The sequence below is a fragment of the Tarenaya hassleriana genome, unplaced genomic scaffold, assembly GCF_000463585.1.
Source record: "Tarenaya hassleriana unplaced genomic scaffold, ASM46358v1 Cleome10, whole genome shotgun sequence".
Classification (NCBI taxonomy): domain Eukaryota; kingdom Viridiplantae; phylum Streptophyta; class Magnoliopsida; order Brassicales; family Cleomaceae; genus Tarenaya; species Tarenaya hassleriana.
In genome coordinates, this window is record NW_010960188.1 from 122,771 (window position 1) to 143,870 (window position 21,100).

At 44.0% G+C, this 21,100-nt stretch overlaps 8 protein-coding genes and 1 long non-coding RNA gene across 18 annotated transcripts in view; 5 read left to right on the forward strand and 4 right to left on the reverse strand.

Annotated features, from left to right (window-relative positions):
- Positions 1-1,836, reverse strand: part of LOC104826480 (bifunctional nuclease 2) — a 3,363-nt gene extending 1,527 nt beyond the window's left edge. Inside the window, exons 1-7 of one of the 2 annotated variants that reach the window (XM_010559195.2) lie at positions 1,512-1,836; positions 915-1,127; positions 755-807; positions 616-672; positions 440-505; positions 292-363; positions 30-136 (exon numbers count right to left, since the gene is read on the reverse strand). In XM_010559195.2, the coding sequence (XP_010557497.1) occupies positions 30-136; positions 292-363; positions 440-505; positions 616-672; positions 755-807; positions 915-1,127; positions 1,512-1,752 (809 nt within the window). In that variant the 5' untranslated portion in view covers positions 1,753-1,836. Of the gene's footprint in view, positions 1-29; positions 137-291; positions 364-439; positions 506-615; positions 673-754; positions 808-914; positions 1,128-1,360; positions 1,484-1,511 lie in introns of those variants that run through there. The other variant, XM_010559203.2, reaches the window with a different exon arrangement.
- Positions 1,837-2,209: 373 nt separating this feature from the next.
- LOC104826498 (ankyrin repeat domain-containing protein, chloroplastic) lies at positions 2,210-4,618 on the reverse strand. Its single transcript, XM_010559230.2, has 7 exons — positions 3,925-4,618; positions 3,731-3,810; positions 3,425-3,523; positions 3,239-3,337; positions 3,067-3,165; positions 2,871-2,969; positions 2,210-2,778 (listed from the first exon to the last, which is right to left on the reverse strand). Exons 1-7 carry the CDS (start codon positions 4,589-4,591, stop codon positions 2,656-2,658), a joined length of 1,266 nt encoding a protein of 421 aa, XP_010557532.1. The 5' UTR covers positions 4,592-4,618; the 3' UTR covers positions 2,210-2,655.
- A 294-nt stretch (positions 4,619-4,912) lies between these two features.
- On the forward strand, positions 4,913-6,897 carry LOC104826504 (NEP1-interacting protein-like 1). Of its 2 annotated transcripts, none has more exons than XM_010559250.2 (5): positions 4,913-5,355; positions 5,775-5,953; positions 6,030-6,113; positions 6,198-6,347; positions 6,478-6,626. In XM_010559250.2, exons 1-5 carry the CDS (start codon positions 5,202-5,204, stop codon positions 6,502-6,504), a joined length of 594 nt encoding a protein of 197 aa, XP_010557552.1. In that variant the 5' UTR covers positions 4,913-5,201; the 3' UTR covers positions 6,505-6,626. The 2 variants fall into 2 exon arrangements, with proteins under 2 accessions (XP_010557552.1, XP_010557544.1); XM_010559242.1 differs by having other exon boundaries at positions 4,914-5,355; positions 6,533-6,897.
- A 198-nt stretch (positions 6,898-7,095) lies between these two features.
- LOC104826517 lies at positions 7,096-7,744 on the forward strand. Its single transcript, XR_773785.2, has 3 exons — positions 7,096-7,330; positions 7,428-7,479; positions 7,567-7,744. It is a non-coding gene; the product is annotated as an uncharacterized LOC104826517 (long non-coding RNA).
- A 520-nt stretch (positions 7,745-8,264) lies between these two features.
- Positions 8,265-10,781, forward strand: LOC104826523 (aspartyl protease family protein 1). Its single transcript, XM_010559268.1, has 9 exons — positions 8,265-8,690; positions 8,783-8,921; positions 9,004-9,458; positions 9,563-9,698; positions 9,799-9,878; positions 9,973-10,069; positions 10,147-10,210; positions 10,302-10,373; positions 10,463-10,781. The coding sequence occupies exons 1-9, from the start codon at positions 8,398-8,400 to the stop codon at positions 10,618-10,620; spliced, it is 1,494 nt and encodes a 497-aa protein (XP_010557570.1). The 5' UTR covers positions 8,265-8,397; the 3' UTR covers positions 10,621-10,781.
- A 769-nt stretch (positions 10,782-11,550) lies between these two features.
- On the reverse strand, positions 11,551-13,504 carry LOC104826530 (rac-like GTP-binding protein ARAC11). Of its 2 annotated transcripts, none has more exons than XM_010559280.2 (7): positions 12,980-13,499; positions 12,775-12,862; positions 12,586-12,695; positions 12,443-12,506; positions 12,303-12,367; positions 12,141-12,206; positions 11,551-12,052 (listed from the first exon to the last, which is right to left on the reverse strand). In XM_010559280.2, the coding sequence occupies exons 1-7, from the start codon at positions 13,076-13,078 to the stop codon at positions 11,951-11,953; spliced, it is 594 nt and encodes a 197-aa protein (XP_010557582.1). In that variant the 5' UTR covers positions 13,079-13,499; the 3' UTR covers positions 11,551-11,950. The 2 variants fall into 2 exon arrangements, with proteins under 2 accessions (XP_010557582.1, XP_010557590.1); XM_010559288.2 differs by having other exon boundaries at positions 11,947-12,059; positions 12,980-13,504.
- Positions 13,505-13,811: 307 nt separating this feature from the next.
- On the forward strand, positions 13,812-17,730 carry LOC104826545 (cell cycle checkpoint protein RAD17). 6 transcript variants are annotated; one of them, XR_002023622.1, is made up of 12 exons: positions 13,812-14,314; positions 14,419-14,476; positions 14,644-14,729; positions 14,805-14,852; positions 14,935-15,097; positions 15,174-15,484; positions 15,569-15,893; positions 15,973-16,098; positions 16,345-16,452; positions 16,533-16,593; positions 16,729-16,774; positions 17,425-17,536. XR_002023622.1 is itself a non-coding variant. In XM_010559308.1 (12 exons), exons 1-12 carry the CDS (start codon positions 14,117-14,119, stop codon positions 17,559-17,561), a joined length of 1,758 nt encoding a protein of 585 aa, XP_010557610.1. In that variant the 5' UTR covers positions 13,813-14,116; the 3' UTR covers positions 17,562-17,730. The 6 variants fall into 6 exon arrangements, 5 of the variants coding, with proteins under 5 accessions (XP_019056228.1, XP_019056229.1, XP_010557610.1 ...); XM_010559308.1 differs by having other exon boundaries at positions 13,813-14,314; positions 16,254-16,452; positions 16,729-16,779; positions 17,430-17,730; XM_010559300.1 differs by having other exon boundaries at positions 13,814-14,314; positions 16,254-16,452; positions 17,425-17,730.
- A 109-nt stretch (positions 17,731-17,839) lies between these two features.
- LOC104826565 (proteasome subunit alpha type-7-B) lies at positions 17,840-19,831 on the reverse strand. 2 transcript variants are annotated; one of them, XM_010559324.1, is made up of 3 exons: positions 19,531-19,829; positions 18,546-18,960; positions 17,840-18,203 (listed from the first exon to the last, which is right to left on the reverse strand). In XM_010559324.1, exons 1-3 carry the CDS (start codon positions 19,701-19,703, stop codon positions 18,042-18,044), a joined length of 750 nt encoding a protein of 249 aa, XP_010557626.1. In that variant the 5' UTR covers positions 19,704-19,829; the 3' UTR covers positions 17,840-18,041. The 2 variants fall into 2 exon arrangements, with proteins under 2 accessions (XP_010557626.1, XP_010557631.1); XM_010559329.2 differs by lacking the exon at positions 17,840-18,203 and adding an exon at positions 18,267-18,378 and having other exon boundaries at positions 19,531-19,831.
- Positions 19,832-20,521: 690 nt separating this feature from the next.
- Positions 20,522-21,100, forward strand: part of LOC104826589 (thiosulfate sulfurtransferase 18) — a 1,381-nt gene continuing 802 nt past the window's right edge. The window contains exons 1-3 of the mRNA XM_010559362.2: positions 20,522-20,667; positions 20,763-20,842; positions 20,926-20,996. Of these exons, the coding sequence (XP_010557664.1) occupies positions 20,576-20,667; positions 20,763-20,842; positions 20,926-20,996 (243 nt within the window). The 5' untranslated portion in view covers positions 20,522-20,575. The remainder of the gene's footprint in view (positions 20,668-20,762; positions 20,843-20,925; positions 20,997-21,100) is intronic.

The following is a 21,100-nucleotide window of genomic DNA, read 5'->3' on the forward strand; positions in this document are numbered from 1 at the left end:
AAAAAAAAAAAAAAAAAAAAAAAAAAAACCTGTCAAGGATGACATCGAAAATAGGCTTTGTGCTCTGCGATCTGCCTCCATAACCAATTCTAATAGCATCTGTCAAGACAATTTCTTTATTTACATATATTGGAGCCTGCAACAGAACAAACAATTAAAGGTTATTGTGAGGCTGAAGTTTCAATGGAAACTTGATAATTTAAACAGGTCAGAAAATCCATTTCATTTCCCTGGATGAAGAAAAACGAACTGAAAGATTCCAACAGAACTATTAAAAGCATGGTACTATACCTGGCATGCTTTTGCGATATTTATGGCATCTGAAGGCCGTGCATCAATGCTTATAAGATCGTTGTTTCCTCGCTGTAGAACAGACGGATCAATCTATGAAAAAAGGATTTTCGATATAAAACAATGACGCTTACAGTCTTTCAAATACCTTGCCAAGATAGAGTTTTGCATAGTATGTGTTGACAACTCTATTCGTAATCTTCACCATTTGGACCTATCACAAAAGGGATAACACATCACAGCTTGCTAAACAAGTGGCTACAGGAATTAGAAATGATCAAATTCTGGATCAAAACACAAAATGAATATGCTGGAAGCCAATACTTCATATCCAAATTTGTCCACAGCGGCAGCCACAAACTCATACTGATCAGGGCATTCCTACGCAAATGCTAACAGGTTAGATTCAAAAAACCAAATCACAAAAGCATTAATGTAATACAGACTCATGTTTTCATGATACCTCATTCTCATTTTCCGGCGAAGAATGCAGTAGTTTCTCGACAGCAGCATCTCCTGAGAGTGTAGAAGGCCAAAGTTAGAGCTGGACATGAGCAATAAACAGAAGAAACAAGCACAGATAGCAAGTATTTTTTACAATGCATATGCATTCATGCACCCACCTACGATAATGGGTAGCAAATAGTCACCATCACAAGAGATCTTCAAAAAAATTGTGGGGTATTTAAAGCGGCGGAGAAAGCCAAGTGCGATCGTGGAAACACCGACTCTGGATTCACTGGCTCTTATGGCGAACGGAGGTGAACGCCTAGAAAACTGCCAAATTGAATCTTCACGAAATCCTTGCCTCCGCATTTTGTAATGCATAGTCGTCTCTGTTGTAGTTTAAAAGATATCCAAATTTAGCGACGTGATGCGTCAAGATCAAACGACAAATGATTCACAAGGCTAATCGTCCATTCTCTCATCCATATTGTACCATCCATACAGTAGCAAAAGACAATAAAAAAGCGGACGACGAAGGAGTATGGCGGAAACCTTTGCAACAAAACGAAAATTGGTAAAAACCCTAGAAGGTTGAAATCCTAACAGAGATCAAGAATCGCACCGGGGGCAATGATTATACACGTTATTGAAGCCCCGCCGACACATGAAATAGACAACACCTAAACGACAGAGTCAAGCAACAGGAATCGGGGAAACACCACGCACACGAAAAAAGAGGAATGGCACGAATGCAATGAAAAGGGAAGAGGGACCTGAAACGAGGACAGAAGCTTCAAGAAAGTCGAGATTGGGATCGTCGCCGAGGCCGGATCGGGAGGTTCCATGGCAGCAAATGGGAAGGAATTTGGCGGGAGGAGGGGAGCGCAGAGATCTGAGGGAGAAGGGGATGGAGCATCGAAGGGAGGAGGGAGATGGAGAGATGTAGAGGGTGAAACTCTTGGGCTCCGGCGAGAAGAGGCGGAGATCGGCAGGGCAGAAGGCGAGTCCGGTCATCGTCGCGGTCTGCTGAGGAATTTGGTGGAGAGAGGATCCCTTCGAAAGTTGACATCAACAGGGGGGGGGGAGTTGGATTAAAAATCAAATCATGGATAAGTCTTTAATGTAATTCCGGGATCATCTTTTTCTCCCCCACGAATATTAATATGCCACGTCATTCATTTCAATCCCCGTTATTATCCTTGTGCCTTCCTCCAATTTGGCAATTTATTCTATGTCTTCTTACAACATATTTTATTGCCTTTTTGATTATTATCTTCTCAAGATTCTTACATTTCAATACGCGCGGAGCGTGTTATAGTTTTGAAAATCCAATCACATATCTGATCAGTATTGATGACATGGTGGGCTAATTATACACGTCATCTTTGGAGTGATGGGAATATAGACATATCACATGGGCATTATTATTATTATTCCTCTTTATTGTTGTGGATATATGTACATACATATATATAGTTTCTGAACATGACGGTATTAGGCACCCACCCACCAATTACAATTACAAGCCATCTTTACCGATAAGGGCAAAAGGCCCAAAGTTGGAAATTCAGATTTTATAATAACATACCGAAGAACCTAGATGGGCCCAAGGCCCTTTTCCTACAGCCCATCCCCATCTCAAAATTCTCGAGTTGGGTCTCCAACAATCTCTGATTATATCATACACCTAAAACAAAACATCTACAAAATCTGATATGCACTACAGATCCTTCCATTTATCTTTAAATTCCCATGTATATCGCCTTCAAGAATCATTGCTTAGTGTCCATGGCGCCTCCACTTCTACACCCTCACTCTGCCATTGTCCAGTCCTTTCGTCAACGATGTGAACCAATGTCTGACATTACCACGCTTGAAATGACTACACATGCTACATGTTCAGTTGTTTGAATAGATTCATCCCTTAGTGAGAGCGCTCTTGCGTCTGCTACGGGGGACCTCTTTCAACAGCTTGATTAACTCATACGTCCTAGTGTCTCGTCCGGAGTAGAGGCACAGGCCGAGTGGCGTTAATCCGTCCTGACACAATACCAAAACCATTGTCTGTCTATTTAACTCTCTCTTTTTTGAAAGATAAATTAAGGGTGTCATTGAGAAAGATCTCAAACTACCTTGTTCTTCACATCTCTATTGGCCCCTTTTATTAGCAGAAGTTTGACAATGTCGGCTCTTCTCGCCTGAACTGCAACATGCAGGGGCGTCCACCCATCCTGAAAAAGGCGATGTGAAACCATCGATTCAGCTACTAATTATGACAGCAGAGGCGTATCAGACGACAGCAAGAAAAGGAATATTCATTGACCATACTTTGTCTTGAGCATTTACGTCAACGTTATACAGCAGAAGAAGCTTGACTGTGGGAGCTGATGCCGTTTGCACTGCATAGTGCATCATGGTTGCACCTTCCTGTCCTCCACAAATAATTACCTTAGAGGAAGATGGCAGCAGCATAAATGGGTGAAGTTGATCACTCACTCACCTCGTCAAGAGCAAACGGGTTAGCTGATTCTCTCAGTAGATAGTTTGTAATGGCCTGTTTTTTACCGATTATAGCTCTATGAAGTGCTGTCAAACCATCCTTGAAAACCAACATGAAAACAATAGTAAAAAGAGACAGTAGTAGTAGAACACATGCAAGGAGAGCATGTCCAAAAATCATGCATACCATGTCAGCTGCATTGATATCGACATTGTGTTTCAGCAAGGAATCAACAAGGTAAAACTCCCCTGACGCAGCCAGTGTGTGTAGAGGCAGCCATTTTTTCTGATAGCACATCCATCAAATAAATTAACTAGTTAATCAGAATTTAAGACAGCAGATTCAGAACCACAAAAACCAGATGACTGCAAGACCAAAACCAGTCCAAGGGCAAGAACCTAACTAAGCCTAGCCTGGACACACGAATGAAATTGAATTTCCCTTTTTTGAACCAATGCACAATCTGGAAACCAGGCGACCAAGGGGACTTACAGAGGTGGACACAGCAAGGTCAGGAATGCGGCTGTTCAGTAGAACTTTTTCTTCCTTTGTGAACAGCTTCCTAGGAGGGCCTGTTAATCCATAAGAATCAGTACCCACAGCGGAATATAAGAGCCGAAAGCAGCGAAGAAACAAGATGAAATCTTGTCAGTCTTATCATCCGAGAGAAATTGAGTAAAACCAACCGTCGGATTTCTTGCCACCGGGCTCGTAATTTTCACTATTGAATAACTTGGTGACATGATCGAACCCCCTCCCGTAAACAGCCCATCTAGGGTTCTTCGGAGCGACTCGCTCGCTCGAAGAAGCAACACCAGTCTCTCCGTCGTCTGGAAAACTGGTGGGTTTATCGAGAACCACAGGCTTCAATTGAGCCAACTTGGCTTCCTTGTAGATCAGATATTCTTTGAGGTCGACATCCCTCAGTGGAGTCAGAGCTTGCTTCTTCTTCTCCACCCGGACACCGAACTCCAGCTGCTGTGCGATCTTCCGCTTCTCCTTCTTCGTCAAATTGACCTCAGCTTGCACCTCCCTCCATTCTTCCGGCACCAGGTTCTGCGGCTCGATCTCAGATTCTCCTCTCGTCTTCGCTGCGCTCCGTCTCCTCGTCTTCCGGGACTCCTCGGCAGGAGCAGTGACGAAACGAACGCCGTGGTCGCGGAGGGGGTCTTCGAAGACGCCGTCCTCAAAGACGAGACAGTCGCCGACAACGAAGTCATCGCCGGCGTCAGCGGAATCCCACGGAGAAGAGGGGGAGAAAGAGCGTAACCGTCGGGGGAAGATGAGGGAGCGGGGAGGCCGAGTAGAGGGGAGGAAGAGAGAGAAGGCGTGTGGAACCACCGCCACTTGCATTGTCGTCTTCGGATGACGGGACTCGTTCCGCCCGGCCGGTCGAATGTATTGGACTGATTATGGGCCTTAATGGGCCGACGCGCATGGAAAGTAAGGACGCGATGGGCCTATGCAATACGTTAATGGTAGAGAAAGGCCGCGTATGTCTCTTCCCTTTTTTTGTTGGTAAAACAGAGCGAATGATATTTGTGGTAGGCATCTTGAATTGTATGATGAAAAGTGGTACATGTTGCAGGTACAAATCAATCAAGTCAGAAATCAAAGGCGTGGACCCGCACACATTTGTTTTTTGACCCGGGATAAGTTTGAAGTTGTATATCAATGTGGGAACCCCAAGTCTTGCCCACTCCTCTTCTTTCCTTGTATCCTTAACCCCCGAAAGAGAAGGGAGGAGGGGAGGAACATGCGATCTCCGTCCATTTTCGCCTCCCTGCAGATGGCGAAGCTTCCTCCTATTTTAATTGGATTCGGAGGTGCCTTCCTTCCTCTTGGATTGAATCCCCCCTCTCCTTTCAATTCTTCCTCCCTCTCCAATTGACGCAAGCTGCACCCTCCTCCTCCGCCTTCGTACATCATTCGCCTCGAACCCTTTTCCTCTTCGCAAGCAGACATGGAATCTTATGGATATGCCTCTCGCTTCTGTCCCTTCTCCCTCTTCTCACCGGCCAGTTTTGCACAACGGATTAGAGACACCTGCAATCTCGACGTTTCAGCTGCCCTTGGCAACATCTTCTCCGCCATCTTAACATTTTTCTTCGCTTTCGGTTTGTACTTTCTTCCTTTCCGCGTTTGATGTAAATGGCCATCTGGCTTCCTGATCCGCTTGTCCTGTCTGAAATCTTCATAGGTTATATGGGATGCTGTACGAGTTATCACGCATGTATAGCTATTATCTCCCACAGGGGCTTCTCTACCGTGTCTTGGTTTAACAGTTCTTTCCTGTCTTTATTGATCGTTTGGAAAAGCATCCCATACACTTTCGGAAATGAGAAACTAAGAAAGTTGATGATTTCCTCTTGCCATAACCCATAGTCGGTTGATTAATGGAGAGAAAGTGGATGATTTCCTCTATCACTTTGTTTGATTTGCAAAACTCGCTTCTTCTTCTTGTTCCTGCTTTGTTGCCGATGAAATGCGAAAGAAGAAGTGAAAATTTTGATTGTCTGGCTATTGTGTGGCTTAGTGGGGACTTGGCTGGGAGCATTCACAGGAGCTTTGATAGGCCAAGAAACTGAGAGCGGATTCATAAGAGGGGCTGCGATTGGGGCCATTTCTGGGGCTGTTTTCTCCATCGAAGTGTTCGAGTCTTCCCTGATCCTCTGGCAATCCGATGAATCTGGAACTCGATGCCTCCTCTACTTGGTAAACATGAAGCCCCAAGTCTTTTTACTGACCTGATTGTGTGTGAGCATCAAAATCTGATGAGAAACTCAAACAGGTTGACGTCATTGCTAGCCTTTTAAGTGGGAGACTTGTTCGAGAACGTATCGGTCCAGCAATGCTAAGTGCGGTGCAGAGTCAGGTACATTGACTGCTGCTGCTGCATATAATCTCAGCAGCATTATACAATTGTTCATTCTGCATATTTGTGTGTGTGTGTGTGCAGATGGGAGCCATGGAGTCAAGGTTCCAGGAGCAAACAGACATCTTTGACACGGGTGGATCCAGGGGACTAACTGGTGACTCTCTGGAAAAGATCCCAAAGATGAGAATCACGGGCAACGACATAGACTTCTCTTGTTCTGTCTGCCTTCAGGTATGTTTTGAGTTGCTATTCTGCTTGGCAAAGGCTAGAATTCTGGCGTTTTAGTTAGATGGTTGATTTGGACAAGTTCCATTGCATAGTATATAATGATGGAGAATGGTTTTCCTTTAATGACATGAAGGGAGGTGAGAGATGGAAAGTTTTGTAATGGGTGTGGAATGTGAATGATGGAGCAGGAGCTGCGAATGGGGGAGATGGTGAGGAGTTTGCCGCAGTGCCGTCATATGTTCCACCTCCATTGCATTGATAGGTGGCTTCTCAGGCATGCTTCTTGCCCGCTCTGCAGAAGGGATCTCTGAGCAATCTCTGCTTTCTTCTTGTGAATATGATGAGTCCAGGAACACACTCTCTAGTGTTGGCTCGATTAGTTTTTTTTTTTTTTTTGATGGATCAAATCGTCCCAGGTGATTGATTGTAGCTCCTGGAGGTCCTCGTGTTGTAGTGTAATCTTATGTATGGAACTGATTCTTTGGCATTATGTTTAAACAAGGCAGTCGTAGTGTTCATACGTTGTGGTGAATTCATTCTTCGGCATTGCATATACACATTTCTAATTTGTACTAAATAAATAGCCTTTTACAGGCCCAATATACATAGGCCTTGGATGAGCCTAATGGGCCTGGTTAATATTTCCCTTGTAAATAATAATAATGATTCAAAAAAAAAAAAAGGAAGGGGTTGGTCAAGAAGAGCAAAATCCTAATTCCACGCCTTGCCAAGCGAATAGAGAGAGTGAGAAAAGCTCCCCCACAAGTTTTGTGATGGTTTCCAAACTTGGCTTCACTCATCACTACAAAATCTCCCACTCGTCACTACACACGCTCATTGCCTTTTGGTTCTCAAACAGAAGGAAAGATGCATAACTGCGGAGGACCAGAGACGACGATGAAGCAGCTCCTCCTATGTCCTAAGCCCCGCCGCGTGTGTCCCTTCGTCCCCGACTTCCTCAAGCCCGTCCAGTGCTCCCTCCACGTGTTCGTCCCCATCCATCCCTTTCCTTTTTTTTTTTGGTTATATATACATCTGTTGCTACATAATCTTCTTTTACATATGTGTGTGTGTGTATATCAGACAGCAGAGTTCCGATGGAAGTAGAGGAGGAGCCGTGAGCACAGTTGATAAGGTGACCCTTTAATGTTTATCCAATTTTGTTCTTTCTCTCTTTTTTTTTTGAGAGAGAGGGATGAGAACGGGGAATGCATGCATGCAGGAGGAGAGAGAGTGGGGATGTCCTCCGTTATGCGTGGCGGGTTCTCCTCCTGTGCGAACTGGGAATCCTCTCGTACACGATGTTCAATTCCACCTTCGCTATCCTTATAATACACAGCGATGAATTCATGTACATCTTAGTTTTCTATACGTTACATTGTGTAGATATTTTTTTTATAAAAAAAAAAAATTGTAAATGGTTTAGGCATTGATCGATCGATGTATGTCGCCACCTTCCGTTCGGTATTCAGAAAGCAAGTTCTGGCAATGTTTCAGCGTATGACTAATGTAACAGAACCCATAATTGCTGCTACTCATGCTTCAAAGCCAGTCCATTCTTCCCGTTTTGTTTCTAAGCAATCATTTGTATTTTTTTTATTTTTTATTTTAAAGTAGTAGCGAGCGACACGACAATACGTACATCCCCGCACGTCCGCTTTGTAACCGCTAGGTGGACAACATTTTCGGTTGAACGCTACTTAGATGTCCGCGCTTCAATCATTACATCATCCTCATCAGCATCATCATCATCATCATCATCATCATCATCATAATAATATTCTTATTATTAATATCAATAATATTAATAACAACAACAAATCAATAATAATGAAGTTGATGAGATCCTTTGGTGGGTTTACATAAATGACATCAATTGGAGGGGATTTAAGGAGTGAGAAGACTTTCAATATGGGGCAACAAAGTAATGCCACCAAACAAAACGTTGACCTTTCCCCTGGCAGAAGAATCAGCACGAAAGGGCCGATAGAGATACGTTAACAATACCAGTTTCTTCGACCAGAAGAAACTCAAACCTCTCCAATCTTCAAAGATGGTGAAGATGGCGATGATGTTGCTGGTAGCATGCATTATTAGTTGGGGATCATGGGGAAAAAGCGAAGGCCCGAGGAAGTTGACAATGGAAATACACCACAGATTCTCAGAAAGGGTGAAGAAAGTGATTGGGGGATCAGAGGGGTTGCCGGAGAAGGACAGTTTTGAGTACTACAAGGCATTGGTAGATGGAGATAGAGCCCTGAGGGGTCGCCGCCTTGCCTCATCCGCCGCCAACAATCACACCACTCTTACTTTCGCCGACGGCAATTCCACTCGACAAATCACTTAGTATTACTGTTATTATATGATATGATCCTCCTTTTCTATCTTCCCTTTTGGTCTGTGTGCTGATGAATGTGTTTTTCGTTTGTACGTTTCAGTTTGCATTACGCAAACGTGACAGTGGGGACACCGCCTCAATGGTTTCTGGTGGCATTAGACACAGGCAGCGACTTGTTCTGGTTGCCCTGCAATTGCTCTTCTACCTGCCTCCGAACCTTCGAGACTGACAATGGAGAGGTACATGCTTGCATTCCACTTCACTTGTTCTTCTCTGGCTGAAGGGTGAGAATAAGGTTTCCATATATATGTGTGTAAATAGTTGGTGGATGTCAACATATACGACCCGAGCAAATCAAGATCAAGCGCAAAGGTAGCATGCAACCACACAATGTGTCCGTCAAGAGACGTATGCCTTTCTCCGGTCAGCGATTGTCCGTATAAAGTTGAATACCTCTCCAAGAACACGACGGCCAGTGGTGTTTTGGTGGAAGATATGTTGCACTTGACCTCAGAGGATTCCAAATCATCAGTCCATGCTCCTATCATACTTGGATGCAGTAAGTCTCAAGAGGGACTTTTCAGAGAAGAAGCGGTAAATGGGCTGATGGGACTGGGGGTGGAGGAGATAGGAGTGCCCGCCATGCTCTCCAAAGCAGGTCTTGTCCCTTCCGATTCCTTCTCGATGTGTTTCGGGCCTAATGGATCTGGGACTATCAGCTTCGGAGACAAAGGTTCCTCCGACCAACGTCAAGCCCCCTTGAATCTCTCCCCTCTGTAATATACTCTGCTTTTTTCCCTTTACCGGATAAAACTTATAATATGAAAACAAAAACATGACGGATAGTTGCATGCATGTTTCGTCCCCGGTGATGCAACAGCCCCTTTTACAGTGTGACCATCAGTCGAATCGGAGTGGGAGGAGCGACAGTTGACGTAGAATTCTCAGCCATTTTCGATTCGGGTACCGCCGTTACATGGCTGCTTGAACCCTTCTACTCTCACCTCACTTCAAACGTATATATATACAGCTCCTTAATTTAGTCCCCATCCTCTCGTTATTCGTCTCTCTCTATATGTACATACACATATATGTCCCATTTTCTCTCGTGTTTAGTTCGACCGGTCCGTCACTGACAGGCGAATTCCAAGCGGTTCTGACAATCCCTTCGATTTCTGCTACCTTATAACATCACTGTACGTTCTCATACACATATATATCGTGCTCAAATGGGTCATTTGCATCTTCGTTTGTTTTGTTTACGGGGCATATAACAAATGTATATTGCAGTTCTGATCCGAGAAACATTCCGACTATCGATTTCAAAATGAAAGATGGAGATGTGTATCATGTGTTCGACCCTGTTCTCGTATTCTCCACCTCCAATGTAAGGCTCCCCAGCATTGTGGAGATAGATACCATGTATATGTATATAGACTCATGTCTACATCTCCGAATTCTCAGGGAGGAGCAGCATACTGCCTGGCCGTCATAAAACAGGATGACTCCGCTATTAACATAATTGGACGTAAGTGTGCATATTAACTATATATATATATCAAATGCTAAATTAAGTATATGAATATGTCCTGATGAATTGCTTTATATGATTGAACCAGAAAACTTCATGACCAACTACAGAATCGTCCACGATCGGGAGAGGATGATGTTGGGATGGAGAGAATCTGATTGTAAGCACATATATACTCACATTACATTAGCAGGGTATAGAGTTAATCATCGATAAAATGTGACTACGCATTTTTTTTGTTGTTGGTAGGTTATGACGAGAGCGATTCCACCAGACCTCTAAGCTCGCCGGTGGGTCCATTCTTTGCTCCTCCGCCGCCGCCGCTGTCGTCATTTATCTCCGCCGGTTTATGTTCCAAGCCTCTCCCTTCCCTGCTTTTCCTCCTTATTCTCTCCCTTTTAATGTGACACGTTTCTTTCATTCTTTCTGATTCATGTTTGTAAAGCGTCCCTAACCTTTTCTGGTGCTTTGCTTTGTCGACATTTTCGAATCTTCCTTGTCCAATCGACCTTCTCGTTCGTTGACTTTTACTAAATAACTGATAGGATTCAATGATATTTATGTTTAATTGACTCCGCAGTCCAAGTTTTTGGTTTTCATGCATAATGTATATTTGTGTCTTTCACAGTAGTTGGTTACTGGGCCCAGCGTAGTTATGGATCGTAGGCCCAATACGCTACGACATTGTTCTAACTTAGGTTAAGGCTAGCCCAACACGAAGCGGCACCCAGAACTCGAGAGCCACCGCCGCTCTCCGGTTTACATGATGGATGCGACGGCGAATTTGAGCTCTCGCCTTTCCATCAATAGCCCAATATCGAGATCACGGTTCTCTCCTTCTCCATGGACGCAGATCGTCAGGGGAGGTGATTCGGACGTGATCGATTATGATCTTACGCCTTCTGTTTTGGCCTCCTCCGCCGATGAGGACCCTTATCTACTGCTGGCGAGTCCCTCGGTCTCGCCGCTGATCGATAAAGACACTACCAATTATTAGAATGGACGGGGCTTATACATCATGGACGACGATAACGAGACGATGGAGGAGTTGATAAGGGAGAGTGGTTCAGATTCAGAATCTTTGTGGGCCAACACAGTACGTTATGTTGAGTTCCAGTCCCAACATTTCGGCGGTCCTCTGGCCTAACAATACAACCAACTCCTCGTCCTCCTCCACCACCGCATCTTGACCTGACTTTCCCCCAATTGAGTCCGTTATGGATATGGTACATTAGCGCTGATATGATCGCACCCCATTCGTATAAAATTGTTCTCAACCACTCTATGTTTTCCTACATGCTTCGCTAGGGATTTGTCCAATAAGAACAAACTTTAAGTGATTTCAGATTCCCAAACAGGAAACTAGTCATCTTTGCAATTAGTTACAAGTAATTACATAAGCAGATTCAGATGTTGGAAACCCACAAACAAAGGCGCGTGAAGAAAACGTGTTCCAAGTGCGCCTGGGGGTAACCATCGCACATTCGCTTCCCTCCGATCCGACCCTGATTAATGGGCTATTTATTTAGCCTTTGCCCATTGCTTTCAAGTTGGGCCTACTTTTTTCACCAAGTATTTGTATTTAAATTGTTTATGGTCCATTTAATTTTTTCAGGACCCAAAAAAAAAAAAAAGTTATATAGCATGAATGAGCATTTCTGCATTTGACCAGGTCCAAAAAAAAAAAGAAACAAGAGTGATGTCATGAAAAGGATTGTATGAAAGAGCGTGTGTTGTTCATAGGATGGAGCAGGCCTTCTGGGCTTTGCTCTTCTTCTTCTTATGCTTGGGAGGCTGGAGGATTACTCGGATTGCCGCGTCAAACACACCCTTCACGTTCTGCCCCCTCCCATTCCATAAACGTTTCAATAGTTATGATCAAATGCCCTTTCCATCTGTAATTAACAAATGACAATAACAACGATACCTCTTGAGTTTTGGAACTGCACTCTATGTATGTGGGCGCTCCTATTTGCTTCCTGAGCTCCTCTCCCTTCCACAGCCCCCCAACAAAACTTTTTTTTGTTTACACACCAAACAGCTTCCTCTGTTTTTGTAATAAAAACTACGAGTATTGACAACTAACTACCTGCGCTGCAGAGATAGGGACAGCACCAGGATGGTCTACGAAGAACTGCTTATCATCTCGTAGGTCTGGAGAATAAGGAAACAAAAGATGGGTCGGAGGTTTTATTCGGGGAAGGTGAGAATGGTATAGAAGAAACAGACCTAGCTTGGCTCCAACGAGGATGATGGGGACTCCTGGAGCGTAATGCTTCAGCTCCGGAATCCACTGGAATGAGGTAAATCATTCAATCCACATGACATTACCCAAAAGAACGGCAAGAGAGAGAGATGGGCACATCATTCACCTTCTTGGCCACGTTCTCATAACTGGCTTTGCTTATCAGAGAGAACGCCAGTATGAATACGTCTGCCCCGCGGTAACTCAGCGGTCTTAACCTGTTGTAATCCTCTTGCCCTGTATTCAACCCCCCCGATATCTGTTATTATCGTCCAACACTCCCAGATTCCACACTAATATAAAATCAAACCCTTACCTGCAGTGTCCCATAATCCCAGATTAACGGTTTCTCCATTTACTACAACATTTGCGCTGAAGTTATCGAAAACCGTTGGCACGTAATCCTGTCGATTAAAAAAAGCAATTGATGCTGTTGGGTTTCTTAAGATGAAATCTTTCTCTTTTCTTTTCTTTTTTGGTAAAGAAGACGAAATCTTTCCTTCCATGCAGAGAAGAGTTACCGTGGGGAAAGTGTTGCTGGTGTAAGAAATCAGAAGGCATGTTTTCCCGACAGCTCCATCACCGACCGTAACGCACTTTATGAACCTCGAAGCGCTCATTTTCCCTCCCCCAAGGGAAAACCAAAAAAACTGTATATATCAAACCCAGAAAGCTCAGCCTCAGATCGGATCTCCACGCCTGATGAATCTCGAAATTCCTCCAGAGTTTCCTCTTTTATTTATAAAAAAACTCCGACGTCAATCGGCCATCTGGGTATTACGCAGCTGATGACAAAGGAGCAAACTTTCTCTGAGAGAATCGAAACCCTAGAACCGAATTTGACACAGAATTGGATATGATGGAAACGGGCAGAGAGAGAGACCAGGCCGGGAAAGAATGCAGTTGAAGCGTTCACATTCCCTAGACCCAATCGTCCTTCCCCCACCAGTGATCTTTCTTCCCTCCGCTTCTTTTGGGGTTTTGCTCTTTTATTAGTTAATAACCGAAAACGCAACATTTTCTCGTATGATGAACAACTTCGTTTTTGACGGTGATGGTTGGCCTCACAGTTGCGTCCCATTCCATTTCTTCTTTTAATTATTTATATTTGGTCCACGCACATAATGATAAACAAACTTGTGATGTCTTCATGTGATAAATTTGCTTTGTCTTTTTCACCAAAAAAAAAAAAAATTTGCTTTGTCTTAAAGCAATGCTGTAAAGAATGATGTCCTAAGATTGGCTGTTGTTAGCATATTTGATTACCACCATTGAAAGGAAGCAACCGAACTGTCATGTATGAATTTGCTCATATTTGATATAAAAAAATATATTTCTGAAATTTATCTCCACCCCAAAAAAAAATAAATAAATAAAAAAAATCCAACAGGGTCCGAACACGAGAGGACTTAAGTGAGCTTCTCATGTACGCCGGGAGCCAGCTAACGACGCCGTTTCACAACCCGCGAAATTTCTCCGCCAAAAAGAGTTGGGCCATGAACGTAGAGCAGCGAAATCCGAGGAATGAGGACAGGTCGCCGGTGAGAAACCAAGTTGGGGAGTTGAGGAAATCCAGGGACTTTACGCTCCTCGGAGCAGGTTTTGGAGACTGTGATCGGGTTTAACGAGTTCGATTCGTCTGTCTAAAACCCTAGGCGATGGGGAAAGGTAATCCCACGATTGTGTTATCGTCGGACGATGACGACGACCACGAACGGCGTATCTCGAGTTCGTCTCGGGTAGTTACGAAGTCGAAATCGGGTTCTTCGGGACGTAGCAGCGCGAATCCTAGAGCGGCGAAGAGGGCTCGCGTCTCGGGTCCTGTGAGAAGGAAAGAATCCAATCACGTTGATGAGGCATGATTTCTAGCTTTCTATAAATTCGTCTTGCAATTCTTGACTTGGTGGATGTACATGGGAAGACTGGAAAACTCTGAATTTCGATTTTGTCCTCGATGCAGATCAGATTGTCATTCGAAGATTTCGACGAAGCTCTGAGCGGGTTCAAGGTACCTTCCGGTATGCGGAAAAGGAAGTCTCTGTTTGGTCCCCATTTTCTGTTCTGCTGCGATAGGATTTACGAGTGATAGCAATATTTGATTTTGCTCCTGCTTGCAGTGGCTTTCATGCCGTTGGTCCTTGCTTTTTTTTTTTTTTTAAAAACTTATGGGTTAGCTTTGATTTAGGTTATGAAAGAAGCGCATCCACGGAGTTGTGGGTGGAAAAATACAGGCCTCACACCTTGGAAGAGCTCGCTGTTCATAAGAAGAAGGTATCTTTGTTCTGTGTTCCTCTTTGCTCTGGTTTCTCTGTTGTTTACATAAGTAACACTTTCAGCGTTATTCAGGTTGAAGAAGTCAAAATGTGGCTTCAGGAAAGGTTGGATTTCCCAAAGGTTCGTTTGAGACTTCCCTTTTAGCTGTCGTCTTGTGGTCTCTTAGCTCATGATCCTTAGCTTTCTTCATTCTCTGCACCAGCAGGGTGAGTTTGGGAATCATGTTCTCTTACTGACGGGGCAAGCTGGAGTTGGAAAATCTGCAACTGTCCATGTGATTGCTTCTGCACTCGGTGTGACGGTGTACGAGTGGGATGCTCCTATTCCTACAATCTGGCAAGAATATACACATAACTCAAGTTCAGGTAGTAAAGCACTTAATCTATTTCTTTGTTTTTAACTGCAGAGAAAATTTGATGGCTTTTTGTTACATGTTAATAGGACTGCAATACACGTCAAAGCTGGATGAGTTTGAAAACTTTGTTGAGAGAACTAGGAAATACCAATTGATTACTTCATCGGGCATTGGAGAATCAAAGTCCCGTGCTGTTCTTTTGATCGATGACCTTCCTCTGACAAATGGGAGGCTAGCCTTTGAAAGACTGAAAAATTGCTTAAGTCTTTTGGTGAGATCAACTCAGATTCCTACAGTGGTATTGACGACTGACTACAATAAAACAGATTCTGCCGACCAGACGACACGAAGCATGGAAGATCTCCAGTCTTCTCTTGAGCAAGCCGGGGCTTGTAAGGTTAGTTTCTCCAACTATTTTGCAGTCTTCATCTACCAATGTATATTGTATTAGCTGATTATCTGAGTATTTTTTTTCCCCCAGGTCGCTTTCAATCCCATTACAAAGAACTCAATTAAGAAGACACTTCAGAGAATATGCAAAGAAGAGCATTGCAATGTAACTGCCGAGGAGATTGATCAAATAGCAAGCACCTGTGGAGGTGACATCAGACATGCAATTACATCTTTGCAACTCTACTCCCTTGGGCCAGTGCTGAATCGTACCAAGAAAATTTCGCCGAGGCATGGCACTGCCTTGGATGAGGGAATCTCTCCTTGTTTTGGCAGAGATGAAACTCTCACTTTGTTTCACGCCCTGGGAAAGTTTCTCCACAACAAGAGGGAGACGGATAATGTTATTGGATCAGGTAATTCATTACCAACAAGTTTTGGGATTGCGGTTTGTGAGCTTTAGATCGTTCCGTTATAAGCTAATATTTGTGTCAGGCTGCAGAGAGTTTCTTGTACGAGATCAGTTTGCAAGATTGCCACTGAAAATGGATGCTCCAGAGAAGGTTCTCTCCCAAGCACATGGGCAGGCAAGGTCTGTGGTGGATTTTCTTCATGAAAATGGTACTGACCCATCTTGAATCTCCAAGTTGCTTATGTAGCATATACTTCATACTTCTCCTTAACATACACGCAGATGCACTTGTGGACCTTCTGAATGAGTCTGAATTGTTCTTGCTGAAATTCTCTCTAACGTGTGATTGGTGGCGTTTATGAAGTGCTGGATTTTATGAGAGAGGAAGCCATAGATGATGCGTGGTGTGTATCTTCATATTTGGCCGATGCTGATGTCTTCGTCGCATCTTTTAGAGGAGAGCTGTCTAGGCGCAACGAAGCAGAAAACATTCTACAATCAGCTGGAGCCTCAGTAGCTGTTCGTGGCGTGTTATATGGAAACAAGTTTCCATCTTCCTCCAGGTTTGGCCTACGTAAGTAATGCCTGGAAATCAGTTTGAATTTTGCATGTCTGAACTTGAATGGTCCTGTTGGATATATAGGTGGCACTCCATTCGCAGGCCAAAACTCTGGCAAGTCGAACAATCCTCAACACAGACCAAGGTCCTGCCTTAAAGCTTTGGAAAGATTCAGTCTTATTTTTTTTCCTCTTCATTACCGGATAAAACTATGGATTATTGTTTCAGCATAAACTTCACTGGCAAGTGTCTCATGTGAGTTTTGAATGCGTAAACACAGAAGGAGATGATGATGCGGAGGAGAGACGGAGACCGTAGTGCGGGAAGAGCGAGTTCATCAATTGATAGGTAATTTTACGGCGGGAAGGATCAAGCAAGAGGGTAGGACTGAAGCTGTACCCTAATAAATAAACGCGCCCAAGAGATTTGTGGAAGGAATGTTGCGCCTTTCCTCCCATCTTAGAGAAACAAGGTTAGTTTTACATACTCGTAGATGAAAGATCTTAACTATGGTTCTAGTCCTAAAAGGCTAAGAGATCCAACTCATACAGAAACCAAACATCAGAATTTGATATGGGAGGGGATATCAAAATCGACCAGTCAAGAAGCAACATGACTAACCGAGCGATTGAAGTCAAGCTAAACCCCGAACCAAAGAGCGGAACACCCATAGGAACGAAATCCAGCAGAAAAAAAAACTAGTTTGACAAGGTCGAACGAATACCTGGAATCCTGAAGCTTGGGGGTGGATTTCTTCTCGACGGCGAGGACGATGGTATCGGTGCCGCGAACCCCGCCGGCGGCGTTACCTTTACGGACGGCTTCGAGGGCGTACTCAACCTGGAAGAGGTGACCGTCGGGGGAAAACACTGTGATTGCTCGATCGTATCTTGCCATCTCTCACCTTTCTCCGTCCTCCCTCTAATTTCCGACGAGGCCTCTTACGATTTGTTCGGAGTGGACGGGCAAGCGTATTGAGCGTCCGAAGCATCAGAGATGGCGACAGAGTATGCCCCATTTCTGAAATGGCTAGTGTTCGAGGCATCCAGAAAGACTGATCGGAAGGTCCAAGAGATTGAAGAAACATCCGAAGATGAAATAGAAGACTGGTGAGAGAGAGTGACACAACAACGTCCTCCTAATCCTGTACTGTCCTTTCTGCGTCTTCCATGTGAACAGTTCTGCTCTAATGATGACGCTTGAGTTGAGATGTAGTTTTTCAATTCCTCTAATTTTCCGCGATACTTGGGAAGCCCCTCTGAAAAAAAATTAATGTATTACATTACTTGTACTATTTATTTTGGTAATCGGTATAGATTCCATTGGGTTCGAAGCCTGCGTGGGCCATCTCCATTTTTGGGTCGTTGGCATAGAAATCCTGTCTCAGCCCATTCAAAACGGGATACGCATGAGCCCCGGCTTTTATATATCAATCAAAGCAAACTCACAACTGAAAACTGTTCATATTTCCGCTCTGATAGCTCAGAAAGATCCGTTGATGAACCAAAAGTGAAAAAGAAGAGCAAACCCAGTTAAACTGCCAAGAGGCGAGCATGATTAATAAACTGGGATCGATCCTTGGAAGATGCCAAATCAAGTTTCCTTTGGGGGGGCTTTTTTGGCGGCTTCTGCGGCTGCCTTTTCTGCTTCAATCTCCGCCACGATGGCATCGATCTCAGCTTCTTCTAGCTGGCAAAGACCACGCCCTTGCCTCATTACGGCAACCTCGATGTTCTTTCCCCCACTCTCAACTACCTGCACATACGCAAATGCCTCAGGTACCCGTGAATTTGCATTCCCATCATGGCACTAAAACTTGAAAAATCACCCACCAAATATCAATAAATTCTATAACACAGAATTAAGTGCTCTCTGGCAATTTGTTAATGGCTTCCCTCCCCAACTACAGCCATCTCTCAAACATTACCACCTGCACATTTGGTTCCCAGTTGCAGTATCATGCTAAAATTACAATCCCATGCTAAAAAGAAACTAAAAGACCTGATATCGTGATCCACTTTAAAGACGGCTCATCGGGGAATAATGCCAAAACCTACCACTCGGACTAGCGAGAGAAAATGCTAGGAGAAAACTCACCTCAAGCAAAGCCCGGATAGCGAGCTTAACAGTTTCTTGGCCTGATGTTTCTTTGTAGTTTTTCTCCAGAAACTCCCTAATCGAGTTAGAGTTTCTCCCGGTTGCATTAGCTTTCCAAGCAGAGAAAGTACCCGATGGATCAGTCTGATAAAGCGAGGGCACACCAGTGTACGGGTCAAAACCAACGATAAGAGTAGAGAGACCAAATGGTCTGACTCCACCACTTTGAGTGTATTTCTGTTGAAGCCCTGCTATGTACCGGGTGATGTACTCAACAGTCACAGGGTCCTCTACAGTAAGCCTGTGGCTTTGACATTCAATTCTTGCTCTGTTTATCAGGACACGTGCATCTGCCTTGAGCCCAGCACAGGCCAGAGCAATGTGGTTATCTAGGCTCACGATCTTTCTAGCCGATCTGTAAGGAAAAAAAAAGTGCCGAAGTTGTTTTCTTAAACAAACACAAGCAATTGAGAAGAAATACAAACTAGATCCTACCCTCCTCCAACTAATCCAGATAAATACCAATAGAAGAGAATGGGTTGATACATAGGCATGTGGTAATGGTTCGACATCTGAACAAGACAGGAGTTCCAGTTCATCAATTGATAGGTAATTTTACGGCGGGAAGGATCAAGCAAGAGGGTAGGACTGAAGCTGTACCCTAATAAATAAACGCGCCCAAGAGATTTGTGGAAGGAATGTTGCGCCTTTCCTCCCATCTTAGAGAAACAAGGTTAGTTTTACATACTCGTAGATGAAAGATCTTAACTATGGTTCTAGTCCTAAAAGGCTAAGAGATCCAACTCATACAGAAACCAAACATCAGAATTTGATATGGGAGGGGATATCAAAATCGACCAGTCAAGAAGCAACATGACTAACCGAGCGATTGAAGTCAAGCTAAACCCCGAACCAAAGAGCGGAACACCCATAGGAACGAAATCCAGCAGAAAAAAAAACTAGTTTGACAAGGTCGAACGAATACCTGGAATCCTGAAGCTTGGGGGTGGATTTCTTCTCGACGGCGAGGACGATGGTATCGGTGCCGCGAACCCCGACGGCGGCGTTACCTTTACGGACGGCTTCGAGGGCGTACTCAACCTGGAAGAGGTGACCGTCGGGGGAAAACACTGTGATTGCTCGATCGTATCTTGCCATCTCTCACCTTTCTCCGTCCTCCCTCTAATTTCCGACGAGGCCTCTTACGATTTGTTCGGAGTGGACGGGCAAGCGTATTCGTAAGATACGATTCGAACTTAGGCGACAAGCTAAAACCCAGTCTTGTTGAGATCATCTGTGCTCGGGTTCATATAACTTTTCATTTCAGCCAATCAAATGACGTCATCTGGACACCAGGAGCTAAATGGGCTTAATGGGCCCAAAAGGCCCGCTTTACTTCCGTCTCCCTGGGCCCGGGGGAGGGAATCTGAAGAGTGAGTTTTGAAGAAAAGGAAAGATATTGGACAACAGCTCCCCCAAGTCCAGTCTACATTTGGTCCCACCTGAACAGCTTTGAAATTCGGTTTCAGCACATGTTTAATATCTATTTCACTATTATAATTTCATTATTAATATGTTAACATGTCCACCGAACTTTGAGTATTGATTTTTTTTATTTTTAAAGAGAGAGAGTCCGAGGCTTATGGGGTTAGATGGTCAATCCATTCGGGTGACGTAGTCGATGTTAGGTTCCGTCTCTCTAAAGCAATCTTACACAGCCCATTTCCCTGGAAACGTACACGTATGATCATCAATATATATATTATAATTATATATATATATATATATAGATACGTGAGTAACTTCGTTTTGAGTCATATCATGTGCGATTGTATGAAACTATCAAACTACGCTTGGATGTGACAAGTAACTGCATTGTTTAAAGGGTTGAAAACACGTGTAGGAATCAGAAAGAAAGCATGTGAAGACCTTTGGCTTTACCAAATAAACAGCAAGACGCAACCAGGGGAGAAGCCTATTTAGAGAAGAAAGTCAGTTATCGGGCGTGTTGGGTTGAAAGGAGGAGGAGGATGGGCAGCTCAGGTTCAGAGGTGGTGACGGTGGATGTGGCCGAAGCAAAGAGACTGGTGGAAGCAGGTCGCCATTCTTATCTCGATGTTAGGTACTGCATGTGATCAGCTTCTCTCTCTATACTTGTACTGACGTGAGATATGCTGAGTAATGAAGATTGTACTCTGTGTGTGTATGTAATTAAAGGACCCGGGAGGAGTTCCGAAGAGGCCACTGTCTCGCACCTAAAATCTTCAACGTCCCCTACATGTTCAACTCCCCTCACGGTATATATATACGCTTTCAATTAATTAATTACCTGATCAAAATGCATTCTTTGGACGCTGACACACACACATACATATATCAGGTCGAGTGAAGAATCCGGAATTCTTGAGTCAAGTTTCATCTCTGCTCGACCAGACCGATCACATTGTTGTAGTAAGCATTTTTTCTTCTTCCTCTCATCTCACAAAAAAAAAAAATCTCCTTAACAAAAAATGTTTGGATATGAATGACCCGTACGTGAAGGTGTACTTGAAACG